General features: G+C 40.6%; 1 protein-coding gene and 1 non-coding gene across 3 annotated transcripts in view; one reads left to right on the forward strand and one right to left on the reverse strand.

Moving 5' to 3' along the window:
* The window catches only part of HGSNAT (heparan-alpha-glucosaminide N-acetyltransferase), a 43,022-nt gene that overhangs the window by 7,257 nt on the left and 16,437 nt on the right, over positions 1 to 19,328 (reverse strand). The window contains exons 3-12 of one of the 2 annotated variants that reach the window (XM_038559899.1): positions 13,255 to 13,391; positions 12,596 to 12,717; positions 10,242 to 10,311; positions 7,926 to 7,995; positions 7,152 to 7,261; positions 5,248 to 5,324; positions 4,488 to 4,518; positions 2,655 to 2,815; positions 1,380 to 1,495; positions 44 to 165 (exon numbers count right to left, since the gene is read on the reverse strand). In XM_038559899.1, the coding sequence (XP_038415827.1) occupies positions 44 to 165; positions 1,380 to 1,495; positions 2,655 to 2,815; positions 4,488 to 4,518; positions 5,248 to 5,324; positions 7,152 to 7,261; positions 7,926 to 7,995; positions 10,242 to 10,311; positions 12,596 to 12,717; positions 13,255 to 13,391 (1,016 nt within the window). The remainder of the gene's footprint in view (positions 1 to 43; positions 166 to 1,379; positions 1,496 to 2,654; positions 2,816 to 4,487; positions 4,519 to 5,247; positions 5,325 to 7,151; positions 7,262 to 7,925; positions 7,996 to 10,241; positions 10,312 to 12,595; positions 12,718 to 13,254; positions 13,392 to 19,328) is intronic. The other variant, XM_038559900.1, reaches the window with a different exon arrangement.
* LOC119869650 lies at positions 3,830 to 3,937 on the forward strand. Its single transcript, XR_005371744.1, has one exon. It is a non-coding gene; the product is annotated as a U6 spliceosomal RNA (small nuclear RNA).

Here is a 19,328-nt window from a genome sequence, read left to right on the forward strand (position 1 = left end):
CTCTGACTTGGCAAATATGGATTACCTACATGGGCTCACTTACGTCGGACATCCAGGAACAGGCAAGAAGAATGTCAAGCCCAGCCAGATGCTTTCCAGCAGCAGAATGAAGAGCCACTGGGGCCAGCTGAGGATGATGTCTCGAAGGGAAAAGCATCTTCTCTCCTGAGTGAGGTTATTAAAAAAAAACATGTACAAACTGCATGTGAGCAGAAGAAGAAAAAATAGGCAGTAAATGTATTTGGGAAATTCCTGGTGATTTATGATACTAATACAAAAACAGATGCTTGTTTTGTTTTATATGTATTATGAGGTCTAGCTGCCCCTCTCCATGAAATATCATAGTAAAATATTAGTTAAAAAGAAATTACTGGACAATTCTACTCTGATACTCACGGGAATTAAAAACAGATGTTCACACAAAAACTTGTGCACAAATATACATAGAATCTTTATTCATACCACCCAAAGAATGGAAATAAGTCAAATGCCCATCAACTGATGAATGTATCCAAAAAAAATGGCAGTCATAAAATGGAGTATATTATTCAGCAGTAAAAAGGGATGAAGCACCAATACATGGCACAACACATATGAACCTTGAAAAATATGCTAAGTGAAAGAAACTAAGAAAAAGGGACACATACTGTATCATTCCATTTATACGAAATGTCCCAAACAGGGAAATCTACAGAGATAGAAGTAGATGAGGGGGTTGCCTGGTGCTGGGGGTTAATGGACAATAGTAAGTGGCTGGTGAGGAGTATAGGGTCTCCTGTGGGGTGATGAAAATGTTCTAGAGTTAGGTAGTGGTGATGACTGCACAACTCTGTGAATAAACTATCACTGAATGGCAGGCTTCCAGCTTGTGAGTTTTATGGTATGTGAAATACATCTCTATAAAGCTGCATTGAAAAGGCAATTTTAAAAATACATTTTTAAGAAAGGAAAACAAAATTTATATTTTGGAGCTGTCCTGATTGAAAGAAGGAGTAGAACCCACCTAGTGCTTGGTGTCCCACCCAGCCCCCTCACTCCATCATGGAGGCCCAGGACGAGCCTCCACGGACCTTGGGTCTCACGTGACTGACCAAGCCCACGTTCAGGTCTAGTCTCACTTCACTTCAAGAAAACCCAGAGTCAGGGCACCAAGGGGGCTCAGTGGTTGAGCATTTGCCTTTGGCTGAGGTTATGATCCCGGAGTTCTGGGATTGAGTCCCACATCGGGCTCCCTGCATGAAGCCTGCTTCTCCCTGTGCCTGTGTCTCTGCCTCTCTCTTTGTCTCTCATGAATAAATAAAATCTTGTAAAAAAAACAACATACAGTGACCCCCCTCCCCACCTCCCCCACTCCCGTGTTTAAGAGCAGGATTTCTCACCGAGGCACAACTTTCGGGCACAGGTTTGGCAAAGATGAGCTCTAACACAGCAACCACAAAGTAGGTGACCCCCAGCCTCTGGAGCACACCAGGGATCCGCACCTTATCCCAAGACACTGCAGAAGGCACAGGTTAGGTGCAGCGTTAGCCAGCATCCCTCCTCCTGCCCAAGACAACGTTACTGTTCTCTCGGTGGGGGAAGGGTGGGGGAACAAACCTCTCCTGCCCTTAAGTAGGCTTTCTCTGCTCTTGGAGATAGAGACACATATAGGACTTGCCTCAAACCCGCAACAGTAATTGGCCTGGGACACAGAGGTAAGAACACGGGTCCCCTGGGTGTGAGGCAAAGCAAGGGCTGCCTGGGCCCTGAGGCTCCCGCCCAGCACTTTGTCTTTCTGGGTACAGTTTCAATCAGCTCTCAATCCACCACCAACCTGCAGAGCTAGCACAGGCCACCAACAGACTCTCCCAGTCCTACAGGCTGCATGACCACCCCTGGAAGAGTGTGACCATGTGATGAACCCTATGGTGTATTCTCCTGGGAGTAGAGGCCCACTTTTTGGAGATCCATCAATCAACCCTATGTGACACCTTTCCTTCTGATGCCATCTGGAAGGTGACCTGTACCTTCTCCTGATGCTGACTCTCAGTCAGCCTGTCTGAGGGAACCCTGTGGCTCTTGTCCAGATAACTGTGTCCTGTTTTGCTAATGACACTGGAAGCCCCTCAAGTACAGCAACTACTGCCTTCCTCGACTCCAATGCAGGTCCCAGGCATGGGTGTGTGTCCTTCCCTTGGCCTCCCTGTCCTGCTCACACCACAAAAACAACAATGAAGATACTCCTTGCCCGCAAACCAGTGGGCATACAGGTGCTGACAAAGGTGGATTGATTCCTGAACTATCATACAATCACCTTATTATGCAAGTGGATGAATACGAAGTGGCAGGGGGCAGGGCCGAGAACCAGGTGACCTGATCTGGCCCTTCTCTGTCCCTTACACTTAGAAGAGCCACAGAAAGCACTTCATCTCTCCAGGACTCAGTCTTCCTTTGAACAGCAGGAGGGTCTGAGTGGTCATAGAAGCCCCTCCCAGGTCTGAAGTCCCAAGATAGTAGTAATAATGCCCCAAGTTATACAAACATGTATATGCTTTTCTAATATCTGTTCTTTTTGCAGGCACCTGTGATGGAGACATTATATTTCTTTTAAATTATGACATGTAGCTTCCATATTTCAACCGGAATATACACTCACAGAGGGGAAAAATACTTACAGGGGCCAAGGCAATAATTGGGATTCACAATGACCACGCCTATACAGAATAACAGGAAACTCCTCCATGCAATTTTCCCCAGCAATCTGAATTTTGAACATCCTCGCTGCAGCATGGAAGTCATCGACAGAAAAATCGAAGATCCCATAATAAATACAAACCTAAAAAAAGGACAGCTATTAAGAGGTGGCCATTTCTAGGGTGGCGTTTTGTCTGTGTATCATCAATATTTTATAATCTACTACATGAAAGAAGCAACACATGATTTTCTAATATAGCCAATTAGTGAAATAACACTGGAGGAAGAATCAGAATGTAGCGCTGGTGGACTCTAAGGTTTGTGCAACTTCAAGTCCCATCCTAGAAGGAAAATTCTTCAGGGCTGAGCGAAATTTCCAAGGACAAGTCTCCCCATTCATTATCAAAGTGAAACAATGATAAAGATGCTACAATCAAAACAACAGGACATTCATGAGCACATCCTCAAAGTCCTTGAGAAACAAACAGATGTCAATCATTTCTAAATTCACTCTTTCTCCAGAAAGAAAAATGAAAGCTTTATTTCTTTTTCTAATTTTGTCTGAACCACACACCTCTTTCCTTTGCTTTTACTACACTAAATTAACTCTTAAGAAAAAAAGTCAGAATAGCAATCTTTCCAGTTATTGAGCGTGAGGTTATCAGAGATGAGAGTTTGCTCTTACTGCATTACTTGGTGTCCCCTGGCTTCCTTTCTTGGGGTCATCTAATTGGATAAAAGTGTCCAGTAACAAAAACGGGAACACATTTCCTGTAGGGAACCTCCTAGAGAATGTACATAAATGGGATGCCTAGCTGGCTCAGTTAGTTAAGCATCTGCCTTTGGCTCAGGTCATAATCCCAGGGTCCTGGGATTGAGCCCCACGTGGGGCTCCCTGCTCTGTGGGGAGCCTGCTTCTCCCTCTGCCTGCCACTCATTCTGCTTGTGTTCTGTCAAATAAATAAAATCATTTTTTTCAAAAAGAATGTACATGTACATGTACATGAAGACCTGGCTTACTAGGTCTTCAGGCATATAAAACTTCCTCCTACCCAAACCATCTCAAAAAAGAACCCCAGCTCTCCTGCAAGAAACCCTGAATTCATACTAGTGATGAAACACAAGGGACCAGGGCAGTAAACCTATAGCTAGTGCTGTGCTCACTTCAGCAGTACATATACTAAAACTGGAATGATACAGAGAAGATTAGCATGGCCCCTGCGCAAGGATGACACCCAATAGCTTAATGCTACCTCCTGAAGATGGGACAAAGTCACTCAGCACATCATCAGCAAAGACAAAAGGTCCACACTGTAGCGGAAGTTGGGGTCCTGTAACAAGGTGAACAACCCACAGATGATCAGAGACAGAGTGGTTTGCTCCTCTGTTACATTAAATTTTAGTGTATTACCCTGTTACATACTTATCGGAATTTCCTGATGCCAATATACTACATTTCTTTTAGGAAATGACTTTTATACTTATTTTCAGCATTAGTGGGATTTAACTACATATTCCGAATTTATGATTTCCTACAAGATCCCAGGACCTTGTATCCCATATCTACAAATGAACAAAAGGTTCTCTGTGCAATCACTTATCTTTTATATTCAGGTCTTAGATAAGTCCCATACCAAGTATAAGAACTATGCAGTATCACAATTTTTAGAAGGAGCTCATAATGCCAGAGACCTGTCAGCAACACAGGCCTGTGGCTCAGAAGTCAAGGATGGTCTTGGAGAAAGGCTCCAGCAGCAGCTAAAAAAAAACCATAGATGATTGTAGGGCAATACTGGTGGTAGAGTGCAACTCACCATGGGAATACAAGGTCAGCCACCGTCAGTCCTGGAGAATAACACAGACACAAGAGTCAGGTAAATGACTCTAGAATACAAACACTTCCTAAATCTAGAATGGCTCCATTATATACTGATATATATGGAAAGTTAACTCACACAGAGAATTCTCGGGAAAACTCTGAAGTAATACACACAGACACTCTCTGGGGACTCTGCAACCAGTCGGTAGGCCTGGGGCCTTTCCTAAGAATGTAACTGGGCACGGGAGAGCCAAAGTAGAAGTCTGTGGACAAGTCTGTTGTCTTCAAGCAGCATGATTCAAACCCCATTCCTATACCAACTACTGAGCCAGATTCACGGCCACGATTCAGCACCACTCAGACCAATCTGAGCTCAATGGCACCCCAAGGAGGACCATGAGTCTCAGAAGGCAGAAGCCCCAAGTGGCTGTAATAAAAGGCATATCTAGAATACGGCAAGAGTCACTTACAACTAAATTCCTAACAGCTTCTGCAGAGTCCCACAGTCCCACAACAGAGACCTGGGCATCTACTATGTGTTATCACAGTGAAGCATTACAAGGCCACAGCACACAAAAACAAGAACATAGCAAAAGGGTTAGTAGAGGTCATTCTGTGGGGATAGGAACTCAGCGCTCCAAGGAGGCTGGTGGGGCCTCATCTCTGAGCTCCTGAGGGGATGCTGAGAGGCTCTCCTGTCCACACTTCTCTGAGGGGTCCTACACAAGCCATACTGTTTTTAGGAAACCTCTTACCATTCCAACTTGAGTGTTTGAAGTACCAATATTTTCCTCCTCCATAATTTACGAAGACCATGAGGATGAGCGCTAGCCTGTAAAGTAGCAAAGAGCACACTTCCAGGACTTGCACATGTGATGAGGGATGGCCCACTTACACTCACAAGAGCAGTCACTTACAGAGCAGGAAACGATCGTCTCTAATCACTACAATCAGGGCCCTACACAAAGCCCTTCTGTTGCCAACATTTCCAACATGATTTCTTTTTGTTTAAGTAGACCCCCCAACCCAATGAGGAGCCCCATGTAGGGCTTGAACTCACCACCCAGAGATCAAGACTTGAGCGGAGATCAAGAGTCAGACATTCACCCAACAGAGCCACCCAGGGGCCCCTCTAACATGATTTATTAAGAGAAATTTACACTGACATAAACTGTTTAACTTGAAAACAAAGCAAAACACTTCCCATCACTCAGTTCTGTGCTAATTACTTAGATGTCTTGGGTTATAGTTCTTTATAACTAGAGTAGAAGGCACAAATTCATAAGAGCTGAGGGCTCATATCATGGACCCTCAGATCTTATTAGGGAAGAACTCTCATCAGTGACCTCAGTGTGCTTCTCTGTAAAACAATCAGACACACCCACAGAGACCCCTGGGACCACTGAGGAACAGATTATCTATCATAGTGCCCAACCAGCCCTGGGCACACTTCAGGCACTTGGTAAATGTTAGTTCCTTTCTACCTACAAGCATCAAATCTCCAAAAGTGGCAATGAGAATCAAAAAGAAAGGAATGGGGTGCCTGGGTGGCTCAGTCAGTTATGCAACTGACTCTTGATTTCGGCTCAGGTCATGATCTCAGGGTCGTGGGATCGAGCCCCACATGGGGCTCCACTGGCAGCATGGAGCCTGCCTAAGACTGTCTCCTGCCATCCCTACCCACCTCCATTTCTTGGAAAAAAAAAAGGGGGGGGGAAGAGAAATACGATGAAAGAGACTGAATATGCTACTATTTGACACTAATTCTGCAGGATACTGAAGAATGAAGACTTTAGTGTGTCACTGCAATTATCTGGAGCCAAACGGAGCCCAACGGCCTGTAATCAAATCCCAGCTGTCCATCCCACTTTGTCCCAGAGTGACCTCAGGCTAGTTACTCTGCAGCCCAGTCTCTTCATCTGTACAACAGGCAAATTAAAAGTATATGCCTCATAGGATTATGAAGAGACTGAATAAACTTACAAGTGAGAACAGTGCCTTCCACAGGGTGAGAATTCAAAAATCATTAACGATGGTTATTATTCTTGTCTGGCTTCAAATACGCACCCCAGGAACCCTTGGCTTCTGGGGAGGCTGGTACAGAATTATAATTGTCACTGGAGTTTAAAAGCCCCGCTGAGGGCAAAAATGGAAGGCTCAACACCTAGACGTTTATTTTCATCTCTGTGGTTTTATACTTTATTTTCAGAGTTGGGTCCTGGCCCTGTCTTCCACCTGAACTCTAAAATAACAACTCGTAGGACTCTGCACCTGCTTCCTAGAGGGCTCCAGTGGGGAAGGGCCAGGGCTGGCCCACATTGGCGCTTCATCTGTCAAACTACTGACGGTACAGGGGTGCGGATGGACATGGAGGCCCCGCAAGCTGCTGTCTGCCCACATGACCTCAGCTCAGTGGAATCTACACACCAGTGGAAACTGGTTCAGAACTCGTCCCTTGACTCCTCTCTAGCAACTTTATATCTACTATTGTGACAGTTTTCGAGTAAGGAGAGGCCACTGATTTATTTTTACAGAAAGAAGTCCTGCCTACACTAAAAGTAAAGCTATGTAAAATTCCTTAAGTTAAAAGCGTGTTCATGTGTACACATGTAAACCTAGACTACCTGTGCCCTCAATGAACCAAGAGAGCCACACATACCCTCTAAATGTGTCTATAGAGCGGAGGCGTGGTAGTGCGCTGGGTGGATGCCATGCTTCTTGTTGAGCCTCGCCACCAATGGAGCCTGCCCGGCCTGGAGACCCCAGCTCCTTCAGGAAAATGGGGAGAGAAATATACCAGTTGATAATGCTAATGAGTAAATTTCAGTTTTCTGGGTTTAGGGGAGAAATTAATAGAGAACTACATATCGCTGTCCTGAACAATCCTTTAATTGGCTTTTGTAAAGATCCCACTCAAAGGTTTAGTTTTGCACATTATTTGATTTTTGTGCCATCTGCTGAGCTTGCAGTCCATAAGTGCATCTGGTGCAAGGATACAAGCAAATATGTCCATAAACGGACATACATATATCCATGATGAATTTATTAACACAAGTAATACGTTTTATCACCATAGGAAGCCATAGAGCTGTAGATTTCATATTGATGGCTCTTACTCTTTTGTTTTTATCTTGACATCCTCTACTTAACTGGATTAATTCAACTAGTGCTGAGTGCAGAGTGAAAAATGTCTCTACACCATGCATATATTGCAACCCAAAGTTCCAACCTCATCAGGAAAGAGAAGGGGACAGTGTCCTTCACCAGACCTGAAGACAAGGCTGCTTGTTTTTTATTAAGGATACAGAACACATGACCAACCTGGCCTTCCACAATAAGATTAATTATATCAGATAATAAAGATTAAATAGGGAATTATAAATTCCAAATCTAGAAAACCACCCAGACCACACGATGCATTTTAATAACTTACAGAATTGATGAGGCGATCAGTTTCCCGAGAATTTATTGCTTTAGAAATCCAATTATGAAAGTCATCCAAACTGTAAATAAATAAAAAGCTCAGTTTATTTATTTTCTTTGGCAAAATTTTCAAAATGCCTGGATACTGCATTGAAAGAAAATTAATTTGAAGTTCATATTCTCTATGAGTCAAAGAGTTAAACATTTTAAAGTGTCTTTAAGTGTAGTGGGTCTTAGTTCATCCAACACTTGCACTCACTACCCCTTGCCTGTGTTAGACTATTTTAAAGAATCCCAGACATGGTATCATTTAATCCATCAACACTGTAGTGTGTAGCTCTAAAAGATAAAAGATCTCCTTTTTTAAAAAATCCTATTTCTACTTTATTCAGCACTGGTAACATGACCATTATATAAAAAATATTAAAATCAAGATCTAAGGCAGGGCAAAAGGAGAAGGTAAGATACTTAAAAATGAGAGTTTTTAAAATGAATTTTAATTTAAATTTTAATTTTCTTGTATATGCTTGTCCTCCTGGCAAAAAGAGAGAGATCCTGTATTCTTACTCCTGCCTCAGGTTCTTTCCTGGTTCTGACATACATGAACATCCCTGGACATTGGGGCACACTGGAGAGTGATGGGGCGAGGGACAAGGGACCAGCATCCTGCCTCCACGGCTACAGAGGCAGAACCACACGTTATGAAGAGTTTCAGTTCCCCAGTGGATAAGGTGGGGCTTCCTCCCTTTGCAAGAGCTGGAGATCAGCTATGAATTACTTTAAGAAGTGATGCCACAGATCCATTCACAGTCAAAGGACCAGGTGAAAAATACTGTAATAAACTGGAGAAGTATTTGCATCTTATCAAAAGATTGACAAGGTAATATCTTAATTCAAACAAACTCTTCTAAAAAAAAAATAGTGAAAGAGATTATAGGGGAAAGGAGAGAAAATGAGTGGGAAATATCAGAGAGGGTGACAGAACATGAGACTCCAAACTCTGGGAAGTGAACAAGGGGTGGTGGAAAGGGAGGTGGGCGGGGGGTTGGGGTGACTGGGTGACGAGCACTGAGGGGGGCACTTGACGGGATGAGCACTGGGTGTTGGCAAATTGAACTCCAATAATAAATACACAAACAAAAAAAATCAAACAAACTCTTCTGCTGAAATTATACTCTGCCCCTAAAAGACAGTTGGGTTAAAAATCTGCTTCTGAACAAGAAATAATCCTTTTTATCCTTACAGACCTTTGTATTTTTAAGATGCACAGAGGGAGGGAGTCAGAGTGCAAGAACTCCCCACAGTTGCTAGGTTTCCTCAAGGGGGCAGACTTAAAAACTAGGTTTTACTCCTTCCAGTTTGGATGTGGCTCACTCACAAAATCTTGTGATCCTTCCCAACCCTAACAGGCCAAGCATGTGAAAATCCATCAGTTTTACTTCTTTAAAAACATGAAAGAACTTTCCTTTGAAAGGTGATCTGCCAGGCCTGGATCTTTGTGACTTTTTTTTTTTTTCTTTCCAATCTACTCATTCAATCTCACCAGACTTGCTGTTACCCAGGCAGACAGAGGAGAAGGAATCCCCTCGCCAAGCTGCCAGTCCCAACCAGGAACAAGCAAGTCCACACTGAGGTCCAGAAGTCTGACACCCCATCCTCTGTCCCTGCCGCCGGTGGGCCGCCTGGCAGGACCTGGAAAGCTGGACTGTATGGGTGGCCTCAGGGCTCAGAGCCAGACAGGAGGGAGAGGAGTACAGTGCAGCAGCTGCCTCCTGAGATCAGCCCAGGCCACTCCTGCTCACCACAAAAGCAGGCTGTGAGATCCTTTCAGGAAATAATGACATCTCAAGCATCTTCTTCTCTGTTTTCAGCGGTTTGGGAGGATTGAAGGCAAAGATCACCTGAACTAGGTTATCATTTCCCTGAAATCAGGGACCATTTCTTTTTTTTTTTTTTTTTTTTTTTTTTAAAGATTTTATTTATTTATTCATGATAGTCACAGAGAGAGAGAGAGGCTCAGAGACACAGGCAGAGGGAGAAGCAGGCTCCGTGCACCGGGAGCCCAACGTGGGATTCGATCCCGGGTCTCCAGGATCGCGCCCTGGGCCAAAGGCAGGCGCCAAACCGCTGCGCCACCCAGGGATCTCAGGGACCATTTCTTATTCTATATGGATCCCTAATTCTGCAAGCTGGACTGGGCATGGTGGATGCAGTAAGTATTCATTTAATCAAAGAATAACAGTCATTGAAAGGGTCAAACTAGCCTTCCTGAATATATTTTTTCTATATTCTACTTCACCTCAATCGTGTCCTAACATCTGCTTACCTCAACAAGAACCTTAGAAGGGATACTGCAATGATGAGCGCCACACCAACAAGGAACGCAATACACACAGCTATAAAAATCAAAGAAAACACTGTATCACCAAAATGTCATAAGCAGCACAGCTGTCATGTCACTACATGTAATCTGTAAATGAAAAATGCAAACAAAACAAGTGAGGGAAAAGCCTATATCCGTCTGCTAACTTCCATATAAACAACTGAGAACACTCACCATTGGGGAGTGCTAATTTTCATTATGAAAAATACCAAACATACACAAAAGAACAGAGATTTGCATAATGAACCACTTATAGTCATCACCCAGATTCTAGAATTATCAAGATAGTGTCACCCTTGCTTCACCTATTGCTACTCTGCCTCTGCTTTTTTGCCTGAAGCATTTTTAAGCAAATCCCAGACATCATGTCATTTCCTCTGTCCACCTTCATTATGTATCTCTAAAGCACAGGCCTCACAAAAGATGTGTTGACATCGTGTAATCCCTGATGTGGCCCACTGAGAAGGCTTCTATGTCATCTACCAAAAATGCATGCCCTCTACCTAGCCATGAGAAAACAGACAGCAAGTGCAAATAATAAAGTAACTGGCCAGTTCTCTTCAAAAGTATCAAGGTCATGAAAGACAAAGAAAGGCTGCAGAAACCTGACAGCTAAATGGGCTATGGGATCTCTGGAACTGCATCCTGGACCAAAGAACAGGCCTTAGAAGGGACAATAGGAGAAATCCGGAAAGCCTAAACATCAGTTAACAGCACCGTACTAACGTTAACATCCTGGTTTTGGTCATCATATAGGAGTAGCTATACTATGATTATATAGTTTAAGGGTTTAGGGGAAGCTGGCAGAAGGGTATATGGAAACTTTTTCTTGCAATGTTTCTTGTAAGTTTAAAATCATTTCAAAATTTTCTTGTAAGTCTAAACTTATTTCAAAATTATCCAAAATTATTTCAAAATTAAAAGTTTCTTAAAAATGTAAATAATCACAATGTCATTAACAATCCCCTGGCTAACAGTGAGTCCATATTCCAATTTTTCTAGTTATCTCAGAAATGTTTTTTGTAGTTAGCTTGTTCAGATCAGGATAAAAACAAGGTTCACATTTTGTATTTGTTCGTCATGTCTCTTTAGGCAATTCTGATGTAAGCAGCCATTGACTTGTTTAAAACAAGTTGTCTATTAGGACACCTCCTGTTCTAGAGCAGTAACTGTGCTTCCTCATGTTGGCACCTAACTCATCCTATCCTCCAAATGTTCGGCACATGGGCAATTAACTATAGAGATTTCACTAAAAAAGGTTAGCTTTTTTTGGCAAGAATGCTTCACAGCCGGTGCTGTGTCCTCTCCCAGCGTTGACCAAGAGCACCTGCTGGCGACTGGCCCCGCGCCCAACGCCCGTGTCCTGCGGGGGACAGCCTGCCCCTCCCCGGCCACCCACTCTGACTCCTGCCTATCCCCACTCCTTCCATGGGGGCTACGAACTATTCTGCCACACGTACCAGCCAGGATTAGCCTTAAAGAATTCACCCTCATCATCTCAGACTACTGAGGCAAGAAAACAGGAAAGGCAAGAAAAATGCTTAGATCCTTCTTTTCAATTGACAATTCTAAGTCACTCCAGTTAACATCAGGTGTCCTTGTTACCTCCAAAGGCAGCCAAAGTACTATTTTTGCTTAGGGAAGGGGCTCTGTTCCTTTTAGTTTCATAAGGATCTCATTGATTTTTGTATATTCAGTGTATTTCCATCAATTATGTTCATTATTCTTTTCAATACTTAAACTGGCCCATGTTGGCCCTTTCATGTTGGCTCTTCCATTCTTCTGACATGACCCTATGGTCTTCAAAAACTTCACTGTGAACAGGACTTAGTAATGCCACAGGGATATATTATATTATCTAATGGGGGCTCGGACTGACAGATTTTCTTCAGTGGAGTTATGAGAGAATGCACAGTCCCTCCTTAATCTAAGAATTTCAGGACTGTCCATGTAAGACACATACAGGGAATACTGTGCCCATATCCCTAAATCAAGGAAAGACACTTGACAGTCATTTGCCCTATTTCTAGTTTCTTGCTATTGCATTAACTTTTTTTGGCTTATTTATGCTTCATAATTAAACAACATCTATGAGGATATGTTGATCATATAATTTTCTTATGTATCACATAATTTTCTTATTTACACACCAATGACACAATCAATATATATACCATAACTAAATTAGATAACCAGTAATCCAGGTTTTAAAGTACACAAAGTGTTGCAAATGGTACTTAAAAACTAAAATCCTTAAAACACACATTTTTAAAAAGCAACAAAGAGCACATACGTACGAAGGTTACTATCAATTGGATTCTTGTTGACAACTATGTCACAAGCAATTTCATTGACTCCATTATGGACATGCTTTACTAAGAGTGAATAGTTTCCAAATTCTCCAAATTTGTATTCCAGCCTACAAAGATGTGGTAAAATAAAGAAAAATGGTTAGATTAGGAAATGAGTTAGATTATTGCAATGTCATCAAGGCAGAGTGACAGGCATTCCTGAGTACAGATCAGGAAAGACAAAAGAAAATTTTTGAAGGAATGAAAAACTAAAACCCATGCAGTGAAAAAAAATAGACAGGAAATGCAGCTGTCAGGGGCGCCTGGGTGGTTGTCTGTTAAGTGTCTGCCTTCAGCTGGGTCATGATCTCAGGGTCCTGGGATGGAGCTCCACATTGGGACTCCCTGTTCAGCAGGGAGTCTGCTTCTCCCTCTCCCTCTGCCCCTCCTGCTCATATGTTCTCTCTCCCTCTCTCAAAAATAAATAAATAAATAAATAAATAAATAAATCTTAAAAGAGAGAGAGAAAGAGAAAAAGAAAGAGAGAGAAAGGAGGGAGAGACACCCTCTCAAATGAATAAAATCTTAAAAAAAAAAAAAAAGAAAAAGAAAAGAAAAGAAAAAAAACCTGGGTGTCAGTAGGTCACATCAAAGCAGGTACAAACCTACAAATTTCTTTCTCTTCCAAGGTGTCATTGAGTTGCAGGAGAGATCCATGCTGGGTGCTCAACGCCACTGCGGCAATGCTAGGCTTCCCGGGTTTCCCACTCCAGGAAACATTTACCAGAATCTGAAACAAGCACTGTAGAACAGAAACACAAGCAACTCTTAGAGGCATCTGAAAGGCCACTGGTTCTTGGTGCACATGAATATCCACCTGAAATCCTGAGATGACTTTTCCTTTATACTTATAAAAAAACTTAAATTCCAAAAACTTAGATAAAATTTGTCCATATAACTATGTGTGCCCATGGAACTGTACAATCTTTATTCATAGGTAAAATTTTCACATAATTAACAAATACAGCATATATTATTTTGCATTTCATTGTTTACATATCACATACAAGTAAATTTCCATGATGCCCCACAATCTGCATATTTAAATTTTTTAATGGTTGTATTATAGTTCATTAAATACTAAAGTTGTTAGTATTTAGGCTGCTTTCAAAGCTTTTATCTTTTTGTGTATAATTTATGTAAGTTATGTTTTTAAAGATATAGTATATATAATTTATATTAATTTACATAAATTATCTGGTTTTCAAAGATCTACACATGACATTCTTATTCCTTTAAATTCTTCCCTAAAATAAATTTCCAAAAATGAGGTTACTGGATAAAAAATTACCATTTTCAGGGTGCCTGGGGAGCACAGTCAGTGAAGCATCTGACTCTTGGTTTTGGGTCAGGTCATGATCTCAGGGTGGTGGGATGGAGCCCTGTTGGGGCTCTCTCTCCCTCTGTCTCTTCCCTCACCAAATAAATAAATAAATCTTTTATAAAAAATCATTTTAATGGTCCTTGTTATATGTCCAAACAGTATTCAAATAAGAAAAATTACAGTATACTTATTTCTCCTTTGCCTTACTAGGATTTAGAAATCATTCTTCTTTTTGTTCATGTGCTAAATATTTATGATATCACAGCTTTAAGAGTAATCTTAAGAGTAATTATTTTAAATTATCAGATTAAACAATATTCTTTTGTTTATATTTCTTATGCTATGAACCATCTCTTAAAATCTCCTTGAACATCATCTTAGAACTACATCTTCACATACCGCAATATTAAACTTTTAACTAACTCAAATATCTCCCCATTCTAGTGCTTTCCTTTTCATCGTGTTATATTCTCTAATTTTTAATTACAAGTTTTTAATGCCTTGTACAGTCATACTAATCTGGGTTGCCATTTCTTCTATTTATTAGTTTAAAAATATATTATCTTTTTTAGTATTTTTTTTACATTTGTGGAGAGGTTACTTTAACTTGAATCTGCCTGGAGTCTTTGACAGATGATATATAATAAGTCCAGATACCTTCCCCATGGTTTCAGTTGTAATATGTTATGTTAAATTCTCATGTAAATTAGATTCTCCTTCTTATATTTACTTGGTCCACTAGCCTTACTTCCTCTTTTCATCTACACAAGTGGCTGTGACGTGCTAATACATCTTATCTGGTACAGCACGTCTCCATTTTACCTGTTCTCTTGGGCCATCCTTTGATCCTCTTGTTCATTTCATTTTTCCTATTAATGTGGGAATGACTTACATAGATTCTATAAAGGAGCCATGATATATTAACAAGTAACTGTGTTAAAAGTATGTGTTAATTTAAGAAATACCGCCATTTTTTCTATGTTTAGTCTTCATATCGGAATGTATTGGCTATCTCTCCATTTAACCTGTATTTTCACCCTAAAATTTCATCATCGTCTTTATGTATGAACTCTATTGATTCCTCAAGGATAAAAACATAAGTCATCATAAATAAATCTTTCAATATGCTAACTTACTCTACTTGATAGAATTTAAGATTGTTGCACCTACATTGATTAAAAAAGTATGACCTGAATGTCTTTTCTTGTCTTTGCCAGATTTTAAGATTAACACCCTATCTATACTGCAGAATAAATCAGATATCAAGCCATCATTTTTGTGGGAGGGAAGCTTATATATAGGTTACTTTATATAAACTGATAATCCTTTATTATTTGAAAATGTAGAAAAAATTATATATTTCTAGGAGGAGAAACTCACTGTAACTTTCTGGATTTCTTAATTGTTGATCTATTTATGTTCTCAATTTCTTTAATCAATCTTCATATCATATTTTTAAAGAAAATCAATTTTTCTTTTTTTTTAAGTTTTTTTTTTAAAGATTTTATTTATTTATGCATGAGAGATATATACAGATACAGAAAGAGGCAGAGACACAGGCAGAGGGAGAAGCAGGCTCCACACAGGGAGCCCGATGTGGGACTCGATCCTGAGTCTCCAGGATCACACCCTGGGCTGCAGGCAGCACTAAACCGCTGCACCACCGGGGCTGCACTTTGTTTAGGATTTTATTTCCTTATTTGACACAGAGAGAGAGCACAAGCGGGGGAGCTACAGGCAGAGAGAAAGGGAGATGCAAGCACCCCACTGAGCAGGGAGCCTGATGTGGGGGCTCAATCCCAGGACCCATGATCATGACCCGACAAGAAGGCAGATGTTCAACCAACTGAACCATCCAGGCACCCTAGAAATCAAGTTTTGAATTTCAAATTTATCAGCTTATAAACTGTTCATTTGACCATAATTATTTTAATTACAGTGGGTTATGCATATCTTAATTTCTAATTTTATTAAATTTTATTAATCAATTTATCAATCGTGCAACTTTTATTTTTTTTTTTTTTAATCATCTCTTGAGGGCCTGGGTAGCACAGTGTCTGCCCTCAGCCCAGGGTGTGATCCTGAAGTTCCAGGATTGAGTCCCACATCCAGCTCCCTGAATGGAGCCTGCTTCTCCTTCTGCCTGTGTCTCTGCTTCTCTCTCTGTGTCTCTCATGAATAAATAAATAAAATATTAAAAAAAAATCTCTTGGGGTGCCTGGGTGGCTCAGTCAGTTAAGCATTCAACTCTTTTTGATTTCTGCTCAGGTCATGATCTTAGGGTTGTGAGACAGCCCTGAACTGGACTCTGTGTTGGGTGTGGAGCCTGCTGAAGATTCTCTCTCTCCCTCTGCCCCTCTGCTGCTTCTCCACTCGCACTCTCTCCCTCTCTTAAAAAAAAAAAATCATCTCTCAGGGCACGTGGGCGGCTCAGTCAGTTAAGTATTTAACTCAATCTCAGCTCAGGTCTTAATCTCAGGGTCATGAGTTCAAGCCCTTGTACTGGGCTCAACACTAGGCATGGAGCCCACTTCGGAAAAGAAAACCAAACAAAATCATTCTTGACTCATTTTAATTTTTCTCTCATTTTTAGTCAGTAAGTGACAGTGGCAGGATTCAAACCAGGCACTCAGGCAGCAGAATCCATGCTCTAAACTACTCCACTCTACCACTTTGTGGTCTGATTCAGAAGTTCACCAGTTTAATTCTTAAACTCTAAGAGCTTGACCTATCACAGTCTGATAACAGTGAATGCTTAATTCTCACCACAGTTCTATTCTATAATTTGTACCATTTTTTTAAAAAAGATTTATTTTAAAGATTTATTTATTTATTTTAGGCACAGAGAGAGAGAGAGCGCGCATGCACAGGGAGGGACAGAAGGAGAGGAGTGAGACAATCTACAAACAGACTCCCCAGCCGAGCAGGGAGCCCGATGTGAGGCTCAATCTCAGAACCCTGAGATCATGACCTGAGCCAAAATCAAGAGCTGGCCACTTAACTGAGCCACCCAGTCACCCTTTATTAATTTATTTGAGAGAGCATAAGTGGGAAGGGCAAAGGAAAAGGGAGAGAGACTCTTATAACCAACTCATCAGCTAAGCAGCGAGCCCCATGCAGGTCATGATCTCAGACCCTCAGATCCGGACGTGAGTCCAAACCCAGAGTCAGATGCTCAAAGGGCTGCACCACGCAGGCACCCCCTACTGTTATTTTCCATGTGTTGTAGGGGGCCCATCTAAATTCCGAGGCTTTTTATGTGGTGTGCTTCTATTTTAGTATTAACATTTCTTTTATCATTCATGCAAATGCTAAAGCCTGACTGGCCCCCTTTATTTGCACATCTACCTCATGAAAGTACAGTGCAAATGTCTTTTTGTTTTTGATGTATTCTTTTTAAATACAACACTCTTATATTTTAGTCTTTGTTATTAGTCAATGTATTTATGTATAACTTCCTTTTTTCCAAAAGAACTTCGAAATTATTCACAATATTTTAATATAAATGAGTTATTTTTATACAAGTTAATCCATTTGTATTTGTTGCCATTAGTCTAGACTTGCTCACCCTGAATTCTTTCCTCTACTTTTACTGTCTTTTGTCATTTCTATTTTCCATATTGTATACTCTTTTTTAATATTTTAAGGATACAGTAACATTAACTATTATATTTATTATACTCAGAACATGTCTACTTAAAAAAAAGAAACGGCCTTGTTTATTCTAATTTATGTCTGAAAATAATAATCAAAAGTAACAGATCATCATTTAGATATCATCAATGCAATTAAAGCCCAGGATTTCTGTCTCCCATTCACTGCTTCTCCAACCTTCTCACCGCCTCCAGGTTCCCCTGAGGAATATTGTTTAGGATACTAAAAAGTCATTTCTTTTTCTTTTCTTTTTTTCTCATTTACATCTTACTTTTATTTAGTCAGTTATACTAATAACTCATAGTTAACATTACAACACTAACCTTCCTCCAGTTTTTGTTCTCTTTTCAAAAGCACCTGCTGACACATTATAGGTATCTTTAGTTGTCCTTGAGCTATGAAATGTACACATTTATTCAATGTTTATTTGTTTTTCAATGTGTATGTCTCTTAAGTGCTTTTACTTTAAGGGAAGAGAGGCAAAGAGGAAAAGAAAGTCTCAACCAGATAACTGATTTCCTTCACCTGTAAATCCATCATTCCCAGGTATTTATTATCTAGTTTACAAATATAAATTATTATAATTTGCATTCCCTTGAATGTCTATCTCTATATTTGCTTAAAGGTTTTAAAAATATCAATAATGTTCAGAATTTTTTTAAAAAGATTTTATTTATTTATTCTTGAGAGACACAGAGAGAGAGACAGAGACATTGGCAGAGGGAGAAGCAGGCTCCATGCAGGAAGCCCGATGTGGGACTTGATCCTGGAATCCAGGGATCATGCCGAGCCAAAGGCAGATGCTCAACTGATAAGCCACCCAGGCGTCCCAATGTTCAGAATTTTTAAAAGGTTATGTCTTGATAGCATTTTCTGGTTGTTAAATCTTTACAGGCTCCAAGTGTCTTTCCAATTTTCAGCTAAGGTCTTTTCTGCAATTATGGGACATCTCCTACAACTATGTTTAAGTGCAAACATTTTCCTAAAACATAATTATCTCCATGCCCTTTTACTTTTTTGTAAAGATTTAATTTGAGAGAGAGTACATGCATGCAGTAAGGAAGGGTAGAGGGAAAGAATTTCAAGCAGATGCCTCAAGTACGTGGGAAGCCCAACGTGGGGCTCAATTTCATGACCCTGAGATCATGACTTGAGTCAAAATCAAGAGTCCAACACTTACCCAACAGAGCCACCCAGGGACCCACATGCTCTTTTAAATAAATTAGCAATAGGGAATCCTGGGTGGCTCAGTGGTTGAGCTTCTGCCTTTGGCTCAGGTTGTGATCCCAGGGTCTTGGGATCGAGTCCTGCATCAAGCTCCCTGCAGGAAGACTGCTTCTCACTCTGCCTGTGTCTCTACCTCTCTCATGAATAAATAAGTAAAGTCTTTTTTAAATTTTTAAAAATTAAAAAATGAATTAGCAATATTTTTCCTGTACTAGTCACATGTAGCTAATTCTTCTGTTTTTTCATTCTCTGATTTGTCACCAGCATCACTGTTTTGTACCAATGATTCTACTTTTTTTAATTCTGAAGATGCTTTACTTGCCTTCTGGCTAATAGCCTGGCAATGTACTTTTTTTTTTCCCCTCAACTTGTTTTTCTATAAATTTTAGGCCATACTGTCATTTTAGAAGACATTTTGTTCATTCTCTGAATTACCTGTGGCTTTGAAATTCAGGTATTGTTGATTTTTTTTTT

Source organism: Canis lupus, chromosome 16 (genome assembly GCF_011100685.1).
Source record: "Canis lupus familiaris isolate Mischka breed German Shepherd chromosome 16, alternate assembly UU_Cfam_GSD_1.0, whole genome shotgun sequence".
NCBI lineage: Eukaryota > Metazoa > Chordata > Mammalia > Carnivora > Canidae > Canis > Canis lupus.